The sequence below is a fragment of the Uloborus diversus genome, unplaced genomic scaffold (genome assembly GCF_026930045.1).
Source record: "Uloborus diversus isolate 005 unplaced genomic scaffold, Udiv.v.3.1 scaffold_468, whole genome shotgun sequence".
Taxonomy (NCBI): Eukaryota; Metazoa; Arthropoda; class Arachnida; order Araneae; family Uloboridae; genus Uloborus; species Uloborus diversus.
This window is the reverse complement of record NW_026558646.1, coordinates 80,152-96,451: the sequence shown is the minus strand read 5'-3', so window position 1 is coordinate 96,451 and position 16,300 is coordinate 80,152. Positions and strand designations below refer to the sequence as shown.

Sequence of the window (16,300 nt, the reverse complement as noted above, 5' to 3'; positions counted from 1 at the left end):
CTTAACTAACAGTATCACACCAATACCCTCGTGCACGCTGAGTAGTACGGTGTTTTAACGTATAGTTTACACCTTAGGTAATGTTTTTTGATTTATTTGTCATTTGTAGTCGGCCACTATTAAATATGATGCTTACAGTGCCAGGGGTCTGGCCAGAGGATATTTGGGTCCGTTAACGGACCCTTCACAAAAATCTGATCAACCAAAACGGACCTTTCACAAAATCCCGATCAAACAAAACGGACCTTTCACAAAATCCCGATCAAACAAAACGGACCCTTCACAAAATTCTGATAAACAAGATCGGATCTGTCACAAATTGTTTATTGAAAGAGCAAATCTGAAAGCAAAATAACGCATATATTTCTGTTCGATAATTTTTGGAACCTTTTTTTAAGTCAAATTAGAGGGATCAGCTTATACAAAATCGGCTAATTTTAAAAAAAGAAAAAAAAAAAAAATCAGCACTCTTGCGATGCTCCTGCAAGCGATAAATAATTGCTACTGCCAAATAAATATAATGGTTGTTTGTTTTATCACAGCTAATTAGCAGCGACGTTGTTTTAAACTTTTCTGAAAAGGCATTGGTAAGCACTTTTCTCCACCCATGATTTAATAAACAATAATAATATATATCTGGGAAATGAACCTTGAACTACAAAGGGATAGTAAGGGTGAGGAAAAAATATGATCGCTTCAGATAGGGTTACCAACTTCAAAACCATCACCACGTAGCGTCTTTCGTTGAACCTTTATAATGGCTTTATTAGAAAATATTCTCATCATTTTGTTGGCTTGTCAATATTTGTGTTTTTACGGTGCGGGTGTGATGTTTAATTGTTATTTTGGGAGAAAATTATATGGGTTTTGATTTTTCGATGCTAACAAGGATAATTAACTTTAAATAAACTCTTTTAATTACCGTTTTTTTTTTCTTTAGATGTCTACATTTTGAAAAATGCAATCTTTTAACATCCGAGATGAGAATCATATTTTGTTCTTTTTTCAAGCTAACTTTGCTTTATTAGGATGCAAATAAATGAAAAGTCTTTATTTCTGTTAGAACTCTCATTTCAAGTTTTTAAAGCAAAATTCCATTTTCTGTTATGAGTCAAAAATTAAAATGCTGAATAGATGGTTTATTTTATTTTATTATTTTTTTTGGGGGTGGGGGGGGGGGGGGTCAACTGTGTCCACAGATATTAATGATATGTTATCATAGGACTCTAAAATGCAATTTTAAAATAATTTTATCAAAAATATTTCTTTTACGAGCCGTTTTTATACTTTTGATGCCTTCACTTTGAGAATTGCGATCTCTTTGCATCCGCTATGGGAATCCGATTTTTTCGAATTTTTGATGATTATTACGCTTTGTTAAGAGGTAAACAATTGAAATATCTTTTTATTTTTGTTAAAACGACGGAATTTATAAGTTTTAAATGAAATTCTGTGCTTTTTAAGAGTGTTCCCATCAAGTTCCCCCCTTCTTCGATAATATTCCGTTGGAGTTTGACGCCATTCTGACCAGTGGTTTTACTTTTATAGTGTTTTGAAAGTGGAACTTTAATTACAATCGCCCTGTATTTGGCGAAACTGAATACTCTGTATAGGCAACGTACTGAGTACGAAGCAACGGTGCATCTCTGTAAATGATACTTAAAATGCTGAGTGTTTTTGAAGTGCGTTGGTTGGAACATTTTTCTCTCTTTCACAGTGGGGAGGATCGTGATAGAGCTCTTCAGAGACGTCGTCCCGAAGACTGCCGAAAATTTCCGAGCCCTGTGCACCGGAGAGAAGGGGATCGGTTCCATGGGGAAGCCCCTGCACTACAAGGGATCCCCTTTCCACAAGTGTAAGTGTTTTTAAGCATTCCCGCCTTTTTTTGTTTTTGCGATTGAGCAGCTAAAATAGCTTGGTTCATTTAAGGGGACTGTGTACCTTGCAAGCTTTTTCTTTTATTTATTAATTTTGAAATATGACACTGGGCATAAAAGTTAGTAAGTTTTTCGGCATGCAAAATATCAAGCAAGAAAATGCAACAAAATAAAAATTTAATTAAAATTAAAAATTTTGAAATTTAAAATAAAAATTTTAAAATGCTCCATGCGACTCAATTTTTGCTTTTTTCTCAAACAATTTGCATTTTATCAGAGAAGAGAAGATTGCCAAGAACTTTGGGTATCCATTTAAGGATTGGTCCATTATTAACAGTACAATATTTTTTTTCGCGTAAAGTAAGTTTTTGTTGCAAATATTACATAAAAATCAAAACTTTAATATTTTTAAGCAACATAAAATTCTCTTAAACCTTAATGCATACCTAGTTTTATCAAACTACTACCAAAGTAGCATATTCTGAAATTTGAAGCATATTGAACAAAAATGAAGTCGCATGGAGCTTTTTTCAATCTGTGTCGGCATCGAATTTTCCAGTCCGAGATAAATGACGTTAAAGTCGAATTTCACCTACATTTCACGATCTTCGTATTTCAATACCTCCCGAAAGATATTTTCACGATGACTAAATATTTGACATTAATACCAATGTAAGAATTTATTCAAACTTAGTTTACATGTTTGACACTTAGTTTTACTTAGTTTCTCGACTTTGTTTACATGTTTTACAGCCATTTTAATCGAAAACATGCTCTGTTTACTTTATTTTAAACGCATATAACTTCGCGATAAAGCATCATATCAACAAGAGGTTTTTTTCATACGATTCAGCACACTTCATATATTGTTACTTCCACGGAATAAAAAAAATCATACTTTTGGCTGATTTGAGTATTTAGAAGGTCCACGGTCCCCTTAAGGAAATCATAGACGAGGACAAATTTTCGTTTCAGTATCCGATTTGCATCATAATCCCCCATAATTTGTGAAAATTTCTTTATAACATCGTAAAAAAAAAACGGAGCTAATGTGTACACCACATGACCCTCGTGGCAGAAAGCTGCCGACACAGCGACATTGTCGCAGAATGAGAGAGAGTTTGTGCAGAAAGATTTTGCACTAAGAAGCAGCGTTTAAGTCAAGTTTAAAAATCCTTTAGCAAAAAAACTAAAATTGGGGGGAAAGTCTTTAGCAAAATGCTAAAATTCAGGCTTGACATCTTTGAAGAAATAAATGCACATTATGTGATATCTTTTAAAAATTTGAAATGAAAAATTCAGAATTGTTCTTGATATTGAGAGAGCAAACTTTTTTTTTCTGAAAACCACCAACAATGTATTTATTGGGGGGATAAAATGCCCATTAAGACAAAATATTGTTCAACTTAATAACAGTTTATGCATGTTAGATATGATTTATAAATACGATTAAGTTCAATATCGCTTCCTCTCTCTGATTGTACACATTTCCCCCCCCCCCCTTCTTTTTCTTGTTATATTGGAGCAAAAAAGCGAAAATGCTTTGTTCCACTTTCGCAGTTTAAATAGTATTTTCGCATTTTGCGAGAAATACGATCGTAGCGGAAACCCTGCTAAGAAGGGAAAAAAGGGATAGGGGGAAAAAAAGGTCAGCAATAAAATCATTCTGCAGAACAATACCAAAGGATAGCTGTTTCACTGTAAAAAATGTGACTTGACTATAAATGAAGGAAAGGGGCTGATTTCCCACGAAAAATAAAATTGCGACATTTAAAAAAAAAAAAAAAAAACTTTGGCGAGCGCCAAATCGAGCGATTATTGATGACTGGCAACATCGGATATCGGGAGGTATGGCATGGATTAAAACCAGTTCTAACCAGAACTTCTTACCACGTGGAGCGATTTTAAAGCAACCCTCTTTTGATCAAAGAAGAGTGGCTGGTAACGCACATGTTTGTGTTTGTTTGTGTGAAAGACCTGTGCCGACTTGCTTTTTTTCAACCCTGTTGAAAAATTAATTTAAGCCCTTAAAAATTGCTTATTTGCGGTGTCGCAAGTTGCAGCAACGGAAAACAGATGGAATACTTGATAAATTGTGTTTTCTTTTGGGCGGACCAATCGTTATTCATATAGGGGTGCTTACATGAATGAAAATCTTCTCTCTTTGGAGAAGTTAGATTTTTTTTCTAAATGCATATTCTAATTAAATTCTTTTTTCTTCGTATGGAAAGGGAACTTTTGTTTGCTCCAATACTTGTTTTAAATTCTTTTTTTCACATGAGGAGTAGTTATAGTTTCTATTGCAGGCTGTTTGGTATTCCTAATAAACGGGTGCTCTTTGTCTTTGTTGTGAACAATTTTTAATGTTAATATAAGAAAAGTTGCATTTAAATCAATAAATTAGTTTTAAAATTTATTTCAATTATCATGTACAGTGAAGTCCCGTTACAACGAATACCAATGCAACGAAATTTCCATTTCAACGACGTAAAATATCAGTCCCGATGTAATTTATAGTACGTCACTTGGCTTTCGTCATAACGAACGAAATTTGTGGTCCCTTGAAGTTTGTTGTAACGGGATTTAATTGTATTACATATCTTATTTCTCCTAATCACAGGGTTGGCTTTCTGCCGGCAGAAACTGGTTATAACTGGTAAAAACTGGCAGAAACCGGCAAAAGCTTAAAAATATCTTTAATAACTCAAGTAATTAGTAAATGATATTTGTTGAAACATCACTTCATCATTTAAAAAAAAAATAAAATCCCATGCTAGTGCCCTTGATTTAATTCAGAAAGGGAACTTTCCAATTGCAGGGGCTCGTAGTATTTGGATTAATTTAACAAAGGATAAAAAATCATACAGGGGTGCTTAGGAAAGAGGAGTGATATACAGAATTAAACAGGCATTACTGATTGCAATTTGCTCACTTATATGCTTCCTCTAAATTGTGATTGAAATTATCATGTCATGTGCTTCAAGAAGCAAGTACCAGAATTTTACTTGCTTCAATTTTGTACCTAATGTCACAGCTTTGAAAAACAAATTGGCCCCATTCCACAACCCCAGTTACTACATCGTGGACCAGTTATACAATAGATAAAAGTTTCACGAACATTGCTGGCTCCTTGATGCATTGTCTGCTAGCTCTTCTGTTTTAAGAATATTCTAAAATTTATCATTTGTGCGTAGTAAATTGAGAACCTGTTTAGATTTTTGAAACCACCTTTTCTAATAGGCAATTGCAGGGTCCAAACAATGTAACATTTGATTTTGAATTGTTATAGTTTTGTAATAAAATTACAGTACTTTGGTAAACAAATAAACATTTTTTCCATGCATTTTCAGTTGCATACCAAGAATTATTTTTTTATTTTGTGAGTTTTTGCCAGTTTCTGCCTCAAAGTTGCAGAAAGTGGTTTTTGCCATGCTGGTTTTAACCGGTTTCTACCAGTGGTTTTAACCGGCTTGGCAGAAACTTGCCAACCCTGATTAATCATGCATTGAAGTGTATATTATGCATTCAATACAGTCATCCCGAGCCACATTTTGGTTGATCCAGTTTTGGCCAGTTTTAACCAGTTTATGCCAGTGGCATGGCCAAAACAGGTTTTGTCCTGCTGAAACTACAACCCTGCGCCTCGAATGCCGTCCTTGCCTCTGACCATGCACAGTTTTGCCACGCCACAGGGAAAACTGAAGAAACAGGAAAAACACAGGGAATTCAAAAATCGACAAAAAAAACAGGGAAAATCCAGTCAATTTCAAAAATTTCCTCAAAAACCTGGAAAATACAGGGAATTTTTTTTCCTTCTTAAATTAAAGTTACAAAAATCAATCCCCAAATATATAAACTACCAAAAATTAAATAAATAGTAATAATTATAATGAGAATATTAATAAAGTTCAGAAATAAAGTAAAATAAAAAATGGTAATTTTGCTTGAAAGTTTTTTTTTTAAAGTAAATATTAAAATATTTATCATAAAAATAGAATCTTGAATTTCATGATAATTTAGAGTGTATGAAATGAGTCGTCAATAATCATTGTTCTGGGTCACTTATACACTTTTATGTCCATGGCTAAGAGAAGTTTTTTTTTTTTTTGAATAAAAAGTTGAATATATTCAATCACCATGCTATTATTTCAGTTATTATGAATTCGTATTTATTTTCCCTTATTTATTTAGAAATTTGTGTTTCGTTTTTTTACCCTGTGGTGAAATTATCAAGATATTAATGTTCTTTTCCAAATAATCAGTGCTCGCTCGTTTGTAATGTTTTATTTTCATACAGGGAAAACACGGTGATTTTTTTTTCTCCAAAATTGAGTGGCAACCCTGATGCATAATCTTTTAGTGTTTGCCTTTCTCTATTGTTCTGTTTGCCACCTTTGTGTTTCAGTGATTCGCCGATTCATGGTCCAGGGGGGAGACTTCATCCTGGGGGACGGGAGGGGCAGCGAGAGCATCTACGGATTCACATTCCCGGACGAAAACTTCCGGCTCAAGGTGAGTTCATTTCCATTCTCGAGGGATGTTACGGCTCCAAAATTGGATTAAAAGGGTGACATACCATAGACTAATAATATGAATAGACCGAGCTATGGCAACCCTTTTGCTGTTCATAAACCAAATCATGTGACTGGTGGATATACTAGCAACAGCGGGCGTCGATCGTAGCAGACGATCAACGCCCGTGAGAAATAAAATAAATAGAATTGATGGAGCACGGAAGAAGGATCTTTTATGGAGTCCGATTTGTAAATTTGTTATTCTAAGTTGAAAATGTTTTGTTAATATAGTGAGTTTTTCGTTTAGATAGTACTGTGAATTTTCTTTAGTCAATTTCAATAACTCTCTAAGCAATTAAAGGTGCAAGCGCCCGAAAAGAATCGGCAAACGGTAAGATTTTTGCCTACAATTTCAATTTAAGTTACCGATTAGTGCATTTTTGCATTAACGCAAAACGTTTACTCCATTACGTTCACGCCAACGCTGACGTAGCAGTTTCGAATGAAATAAAAGTTACTGAAAACTGTGATCAAAAACTAATTACTAATGTCAAAATAATGCATAACTAAAAGAAAAACAGTTCAATCTCAGCACCTGGAAAAAAATTATAATGAAAACATATTACGTCTTAAAATACGTGTCGAGTGCCAAACTAGAGATAATGCTGCCATCTAGCAACCATGCTGCCAAAGTTTTCGCCAAGCCTTCCACCAGTCACATGATGTATGCATGAACCTATTTTTTCATCAGAAAGTCTGGGAAAGCTCGGTCTACTCTTATTATTAGTCTATGTGACATACCTGCCAACCGGAAGTTTTACGGAGTTGCATGTCCCTTTCCGGTTATGAGTAAAATCTTCCGGATTTTTCATGTTTTGTAGGGAAAGAATTGTGTCTCGCCAATTATGGCGCTAACGATGCTTTTATGGAACGCGACACCTCGTTTTAGGCCCCAACGAGAGGTTGCCGTAATAGAATCAGACGAGAAGATGTGAAGCAAGATTATGATGTCGCTCAGTGATACAGCGCATGACTTCATCGGGATCCAATCGAAGCGAGCTAGGGGAACGATTTCGGAGCCGTTTATCATCTTCTCGTTCGCTCGGTTGGTGCTGTTTTCCTTCGTCCTTTTTTTAAAGACGAGTAAACATTATTTCTAAATTTTAAAGGAAAGCAATGCAGGTAATTTTTACTAAACGAAATTAGGTTCAATTCATCACTAATTCTACATTGTTAAATGTAAAGTAGGTAGGTGTCCTGTTTGATTTCATTTTGCATTAAAATCTTGTGGATAAAAAAGAAAAGTCTTCCGGATTTCTTTTATCTTGGTGGTTGGCCGGTATGGGGTGATTATGCAAAAAAGGAAATTTTAAAAGTGCTTTAATTTGTAAAATAAATAAGTAAATCTCGGAAAGAAACAAAAAAGTGATAGATTTTAAAGCACAGCATTTTAAGAAATCTGGTCTCACGCAAGACCATTCGTGGTTGTTGATTCACGTCACTCGAAGCCTTTTCCCAAACTTTTGCTTCATCAATGATTGGACTTGCTCTCTCCATTTACTGATTCTTGCTCCAAGGAAAATACCCGAACAGCTGCATGCGGAGTTCAAAAATATCGTAATATTTTGGAAAATGTCAAAACTTCCGATATTTTAAGAAAAAGTAGACTCCTGTTTTACGTGGGTTTATTTTACGCCATTTCAATTATACGCAGTTTAGGATTTGACACCTTTATTTTATTTCACGTGGATGCGGCACGATGCAAACAGATAAAACATTCCTCTCTTTCAAAATCCAAACTCCTAAAGATTGCAGGTATCGCGTAATCAACTGTATTTTGGCGAGCTAATCATCGAGCTCAGGGCGCTGGAGACATTTTATGCAATTGGTTCCAGAGCTCTTTGCAGAAGTAAAGTTATTAAACTCACACAGTTCAGAACTCACTGGAAGGAGAGCTTTCGGGAGTGACAGAAGAGGCCAAAACCAACGAGGATACCAACGTCGGTAAAGCACAACCAAAAATGTTCACGATGAAAATTTTGAGCCATTCCCTAGACGATAGAAGTGATCTTTCTGATTTGTTAGTGAAGGAAGATTCTATCATGGAAATGACGCAAGTGGTGATGGATGCGTCGATGCTCTGCAAAGAATTACTGAGAAAAATTCTTAATGATTGCCAAAAGACTATCATAGTCAGCTCTTCATTATAAACAGAGCACAAAATTAGTTTGTTTTCTTTATACATGTTGTGCATAAAAATCGATATAAGTACACATTAAACTTATTATACAATTATTCATCAGTAGAATGAAGTATATTTTTATCGATGGAACCAAACCCCTATTTTAACACTACTATTAGGTCTCAATTTACGCGGTTTCGATTTACGGCATCGGGGTTCGCCGATATATATCACGATATATATCCGATATTTATTTTGAAAATATCATGGGGATATTTTCGATATTTATTTTTTTAACTATGGAATTTTCAATACAAAAAGTAGATTAATCATAGTAATATTGTTCATTTATTAAAAATAAGCAAAAAGTTATGTAACATATTTTTATGATGTATTAATACATCATTAATATAACAAAGTAGTATGATATTCCTTTTTTTACTTGTATTTTATATTCATGAAGTTATTAGTAACGTAACAGTTTTAATACATTAAAAGTTCCTAGTTAAATATTAAACGTAGCTCAGGAAAAAAGAAAATGTCTCATGACTGTGCACCAAGTAATGCATATTATTTATTTCTGAATCATATAAGTGTAAAGGTAACTAACAGAAGCGAAATGAGTAAAACAGCTAATGATAAATGATCTCCATTAAAATGTAAACTGAAACATTAGATATAAATAATGAAAGAAATCTTAATTTTAAGTCTACGTATAGTAGTAAAAATTTAAGAAACTAAAGAGTGATTTGAGGATGCATTTACTCTTTTGAAGACTTTGGTTTGTGTCGATTGAAAATATCGGATATACAGGTCCCAATACAGGCTGATTTTGCTATCGTTTTTCGGTACCTTCACAAAAATCTTGTTTTGAAATCGGTACTTTCACAAAAATCAAGTAATAAAATCAGTAGCTTCACAAAAACATCGAAAATTTCACAAAAATTCGCATTTTAAAATATAAAATTTGTTTCTCTGTTTAAAACAAAATATACTTATAAAATAAAATTATAAGCAGGTTTATATGAACAATCTCTTAAATAGAAACCTTTTTGTTTTGTAGTATTTTAACTAATTTTTAGCTGTTTCTCACCAAAGTGTATTTATGCAATATTATCGCAATCTTTAAACATCTGTTTTGAGGAACCGTTTTTCTCATAATTTCCTACATTGTACACAGTATATAGACCTTTAAGCTGAAATTACAATGGTATTTTTCGTACTTCTTAGGTTTTTAGCCCCCCCCCCCCCAAAAAAAAAAAAACCTGTTAAAAATAATACTAGATGACATTTACACTTTTCGAACTAAAATTTCACTTGTTCCACTACTTCTTTTACAAAATTAGGATGCGTCTAAAATTTCACTAAAACAATGCTAATTTAAAAAAAATCACAAAAATAGAATGATGCAATACTTTCATAAAAATAGGTAGCAAGAAAAAATCCTGGATTGGACCCTGATATATCAAAATATAAGATATATATCGGATATTATCGAAAATATATTTTCGAGCCCTGCACGGCATTTCCGTAGAATGTAACCCCCCCATAAAATGAGGGTCTACTGTACAGGGTGTCCCAAAACAACCACATAAACTGTAAGGCTAGATTCCTCATTGTTAGTACATAAAAACCGCAGAAAAACACCTTCCTGTGCGATCCATAGTTTACGAGAAAAATATGGAAAACAAAGTGTTATAAAATTCAAAGTAACCTCTCTGTAAAAATCTTTTATTTAACTTGAACACAACTTGCTTCTTGAAAGATAAAGCAACTGAATACATAGTGAAAATGGAAAAATGTGGCTGAAAACCAACCGTTGGAAAAGCAGTTACATGTGCAGCCACCACCTGATTGGTCCATTGATTTCATCATATTTAAATTAACTTCTGGCTGTTGACCAATCACATGTTGGCTACAGTTAAGATACTGGAAAACTAATTTTATATTAAGAAATACTTAATCTAATTTTATATTAATTTTAATAGATAGTTAAATATATAAATTATTTATTAACATGAAAGAATACTCTACACACACAAAGTATGACGTCACTGCTGGCACAAGAAAAAAGACTTGAATCAACAGCAGTAGACGTACATTACGTATACAATCGACTCCCGCTACAATGCGATCCGACTTACGCGAAATGGCTGTAACGGGATTTCCCCCCCCCTCCCCCCGGTAAAGAATTTTATTCCTAACGCGAATTCTTCACCCGCAACACGAAAATTTTCCGACTTACAAATGACTCTGTACTCCTCATTTTCCATTTATTTTCTTCATTCTATATGGGAAAAATTAATGAAATATAATGAGACCTAAGAGCGCTGTTTCGTTTAAAGTTTGTGAAGGTAGAAGGAAAAAGAGAAGGTTTCAACAATTATAGGGCACTAGCTGTACCCGACGCGCATTGCTACGCCAACAAAAAAATACATCATTATACCGATTTTCATGACAATCGGTTGAACGGGGCAGAAGTTGCTACTCTGCAGTGCCACCTGGTGGCGAGTGGCTTCAATGAGCCTATTAAGCACCTTCTCCGTTTAAAAATACATATATATAGCCATTTTCATAATAATCGGTCCAGGTATCCAGTGAAGCCGTGATTATGCTCAAATTTTGTACTCACGCAGTTTGCAAGATCAATCCATCGCTAAAAATATCAAATAGAAAAAGTTTTAAATCCCCCCGTTGCATGAAAAGCCATAAAACAATAAAGAAAGAATTTATCTGTTCAAACTCAAGCAACAGCTAACTTCTTATCAATGAGATCTTTCACGCGAATTCATTTCTGCAGCCGATCATTTTATTCGCATTTATCCAATGGATTGTGACTTAAATTGGAATAAAAAAGGAACTATCGATCGCGGATTTTTTTCGAACTGGTCTATAAACATTCCCGGTACCAAAAATAACAAACAGTGAAAGTTTCAGCAAATCTGCCGTGTAGTTTTTGAGTTTATGGATGACATACAGACAAACATTCATTTTTATATATATAGATTTATTTTTCTTACTACATAATGTACGTACTGTAGTGGTTTATTTCACGTCTTCCTTTCCCATTGATCATTGATATTGTGCATCGTAGCAGTTTTTTATGTTAAATAAGACGTTTTTTTTATACAATAAATAAAAATTCAATTTTTTATTTAAAAAACAGTAATGTATAGTTAAGAAATGGTTTTTAGCAGTTTGAGGTGGTGTTTACAAGTGTCTTTAATCGTATAGTTTATAAAATATTTACACATAACCTTTTCCACAATGCAAAATTTCAACTTACGCGAAGGGTCTTGGAACGCATCCCTCGCGTAAGTCGGGACTCGACTGTAACAGCAAACGCAAGTAATGACGTTTCAAACATTGTTGTCTGGAAAGGTGTGCAAATACTGTTGTGGATACGTCCAACGAAATGTTTTTTTCCTTGCACCGACCAGTGACGTCATACTTTGTTTTTCGTATTTTTAAACTATGGATCGTACAGGAACGCTTCTTTGGGCAATTTTTATGTACTCCCAACGAGGAATGTAGCTGTGCAGTCGTTTTGGGACACCCTGTATACAGTAGAAGACCTTTATAACGCCAACCTGTATAACGCAATTCTCTATAAACCACACAACTTTTCAGAAGTAAACAATGAGTTTTGAAGTTCAAAAAATCCCTCTGTTTTGCCTTGCAAACATAAAAATTGTTAGACCAATTAAATTTTGAAACAGTTTTTCATCTTAATTCAAAGTTTTTAAATGAAAATTAGCGTTCACAGTAAAATGAAAATACCAGATGGTTCTTGAAAATGCAGCTGTTATGCAAACCATGAAGCTTAGCTGAAGTGCAGGATAATGCACTTTCTTTTGATTGTGAAACATATTTATTTGTGAATGACTCATTGTATAATTAGTGCTTTAATACTCACTACAGATAAAACTCATTCTGAAGTGCTAATATATAGATATATTTTGAATGTTAGTTTAAAAATTTGTGAAATGACCTATATAACGCCAAAACCTGTATAATGCAAAAACTCTGGTCCCAAGGTGTGCGTTATAATGCTTTTCTACTGTATTAGTTTCAAAATACAATGATACCGACATTTACTATGTTTGCATTAGCTTGCATTATGATTCATAGAAACTAATGTGAGATCTTTTTGTTAATAACAAATTTATGAATGCTATTTATTTAATTTCAAATATAAAATAAATAACATTCATAAATTATAGTAATGGGTCATTCCACAGTATTCATGTGTTTGTACGGGACATTTCACAGCCAATATTCGACATATTTTTACTTTTTTTAGAGTTAAAATATAAATAAAATTTTCAATTATTTTTAATGCATTCTTCATCTTCTCAGCTATATTATGCTACTAAATTTTTAAGATTTGAGCTATCTGTGTGTGTGTGTGTGTTTTTTTTTTGTTAAATAATTAAGCTTTGTTACGTACGGGACATCACAAAAAAATATTTTTTTAGTACCTCTACGGTACTGAATTTTTCTCAGAATTTATAAAATATTTTAAGAAATAAATTTGATGGCTAGATACAAAAATATTCATTGTTTTAATAAACCATAAAATAATTTTTAAAAATTGCTTAATTAATTGGTTGAGAGCTAATTACTTGTTTTACGTACAGTATTTAATTTTGCCCTAATGGTAAAAATATTTTTAAAAAAAGAATTAGTATAATTTTAACATTTTAATACATTTTTAAAAATTATATTATATTTTAAACAAATTTCCATTTTAAACATTTCTAGGTTGTTGATTGACTAGTTTATTATGATGATAAATACTATTCAAAGTTATATAAACCACTTAAGTCCTGAAACATCAATTAATGTTTTCATTTTTTTTTTCACATCTTCCAGTGATATGGAAAAAATGTCCTCTATTTTTTAGCTTGGGTGCTTCAATCTTAGTCAAAAAATTGTTTTTTTCTGGAATGGTCTGAATGTTTCCGTGACATAAACACATGCATACTTCATGATCTTTCTGGGAAACTGGAAATACTTTCGCTGGACGAAGAGCAGCAAATAAACAGAAACCTATTGATATGAAGGGCGTATTAATAAGTCAGGATTTAAAGTTCAGCCAACAGTGCAGCCAATAAGATGCTTGGGTTTATCAATAGATCTATTTCAAATAAATCTAAAGAAGTTCTTCTGCCCTTATATAGAAGTTTGGTAAGACCCCATTTGGAGTATGCTGTTCAGTTTTGATCTCCTTATCTTAAGAAAGACATTAATGTATTGGAAAGGGTTCAAAGGCGGGCTACAAGGCTAATAAGTGGACTTTCCCACTTAGATTATGATTCCAGGCTTAGAAGGCTAAAAATGTACAATCTTGAGCAAAGAAGAGACCGAGGGGACATGATTCGGCTGTTTAAATGTATTAAAACGAAAGATGTTACGGGGCTGAAGTTTAGCACTGAAAACAGGACGAGGGGTCATTGTTTCAAGCTATTTAAATCTCAGGCTAACACGGATGTTAGGAAAAATAATTATTTCAGCAGGGTAGTGGAACCTCGGAACAGCTTACCGGAAGAGGGAGCAAAGGAGTAGACAGTTTTGAGAGGGCCATTGATCTTCACTGGGGATTGTAAATGGACTAGGACCAGTCTAGTTGGGCCCAGAGCCTGTTGCTGGTCGTCACTTTTGTATTTGTATATCTGATTCTTTTTGATACAATTGATAGGCTTCTTTAACTTTCATAACAAAAATTTGTTTTTGTTGCTTTGGCCGCTCTCCTGTGGCAGGATCCTTTATAGAAATGTACTCTTTTTTTTTTCCTGGCCAAATCTTGTCTTTAAAATTTAGAACTTTCCTCTTTTTGATTTTCAGCAACAGCATCTGTTCTCCCCCCCCCCCCCCCCCCCCCCCCGTGCAGTCTCTAAAAGTTTCAAGTTAATTACCTTGGTAAAAATCATCATTTTATTTGGTGACCAATTTGTTCCCTTTTCTTTGCTCTTTGTGCTCTCAGTCTCATATTGCTTCAGTTTGATTTTCTCATTCTCAGTCATACTTATTTTTTTTCTTTTCTCTGTATTCTTTAATTCTTTTCCTTTCTTTTGCTTTATCAGCTACGCTTGCTTCTTTGTCATTCTTTTTTTTTTTTTTTATTCAAACGATGCTTCCTCACTCTTTCTGCTGAAGTAGAAGCCACGTGGTTCTTACTCAATCAATAATATAAAAAAATATTTTTAAAATAAAGTACCAACTAGTATGTTAATAAAACAGGGTTGGCAAAAACCCAGGTTTTTTTAAAAAGCCCATGGACCCAGGGTTTTTTTAAATAAAACCCAAAAAAACCCAAATAAAGCTGGGTTTTTTTAAAAGAAATGTTTTTTTTTGTCTTTTTTAAGGGAAAATGTGGGATGCTTGTAGCATATTGTAGCGTAAGTATATGGACAAAGCACAAAAAATGTCTTGGGGTAAAAAAAGCTGGAAAATTCAGCATTTTCTGAAGAAAAGTAAAAAAGACAAAACCCAAGAATGGTGAAGTTTCAGATTTTTTAGTTTCCATGATTACCAACAGTTAGGACAAAGTTACTTCCAGAGTTATAAAATCTATTGTTCGTTTGTTCGTTTTTAATTCTTTTTTTTTTTTGCATTTTACATTATTGTATTTCATTTTGTCACGCAAAACTACTGTAGAACCTCAAGTAGTTTAAATCCCTTTTTTACTGAATTCCAGCTTAATCAAGACATTTCTTTGAATTTTATGTTGCCTGTTTTTCTATTTCTGTGTATAGAGTGAGAAATATTAAATTTTTTCGTGGTAAGAAAATGAAAATATTGTACATCCTATTCTGTTTTCTGTCCGACCACTTGTAAAACCTGTTAATTTCTAAAAAAAATATACCTTGTTTATTCGAGATTTGTGACGTGTTGGTTTGCAGAAAATAATTCACATGAAAGCCTTTTAGCTAGAGTAGTTTCCTCTGTACAATCTACAAATATTGAGAAAATCAGGCATGACAGGACTTAGTCAAGATAATTTGAGTTATTTATTGACCAGTTAAAGAAAAAAAGTGAAATATATTTATTTAAAATCTTTGAAGAATTTTTTTTTAATGCTGTTAATAGTTAAGAAATACTGTTAAAGTTCAAAATTCATTTTTATGGCCATTGTCTGTAGTAAGAACAAATAAAAAAGAAGTTTAAATTGCGAAAGTATTTAAATTAATTAATTTTTTTAAAATCTTCTCAGAAATTATTTTAAAAACCCAAAAGTGGGCTAAATAATGGTTTTTTTTAAATGGGTTTTTTCGAAAAAACCCATTGGGTCCAATCCGGCCAACCCTGTAATAAAATGTTGTTGCACAAAAAATAATTGCTATTTCATTGGAAACTTTGATGTAAACAAACAGATAACTTAAGATTGAGAGAGGTCATTTCAAACAATCTTACACCTCAACAACTGTGGGAGCACATCTTGTTTACAAGGTTTTTATGTTAGAAAAATACAAAAAAGATCCTTTCGTTATTTATTTTCTAAAAAGTTTTCTGTCAGAACTCCCATTTTTGTACCACATTTTTATTTATCATGCACTGCTTACAAATTTAAAGATATAAAAATGTTATTTATTATTTTAGGAAGCTTGTGTTTCAAGTGAAGAGAAAACAAAATATCGTTGAAATCTCACAACTGTAATTATGTTTTAAATTAAAAATAATCTTAAAATTGTTACGTACAGGACAAAGGGAAAGGAATTATTGAA

The 16,300-nt window shown here is 33.1% G+C and overlaps 1 protein-coding gene across 1 annotated transcript in view; it reads left to right on the top strand.

Annotated features, from left to right (window-relative positions):
• Positions 1-16,300, top strand: part of LOC129233494 (peptidyl-prolyl cis-trans isomerase D-like) — a 78,239-nt gene that overhangs the window by 8,684 nt on the left and 53,255 nt on the right. Inside the window, exons 2-3 of the mRNA XM_054867513.1 lie at positions 1,718-1,855; positions 6,283-6,389. Of these exons, the coding sequence (XP_054723488.1) occupies positions 1,718-1,855; positions 6,283-6,389 (245 nt within the window). The remainder of the gene's footprint in view (positions 1-1,717; positions 1,856-6,282; positions 6,390-16,300) is intronic.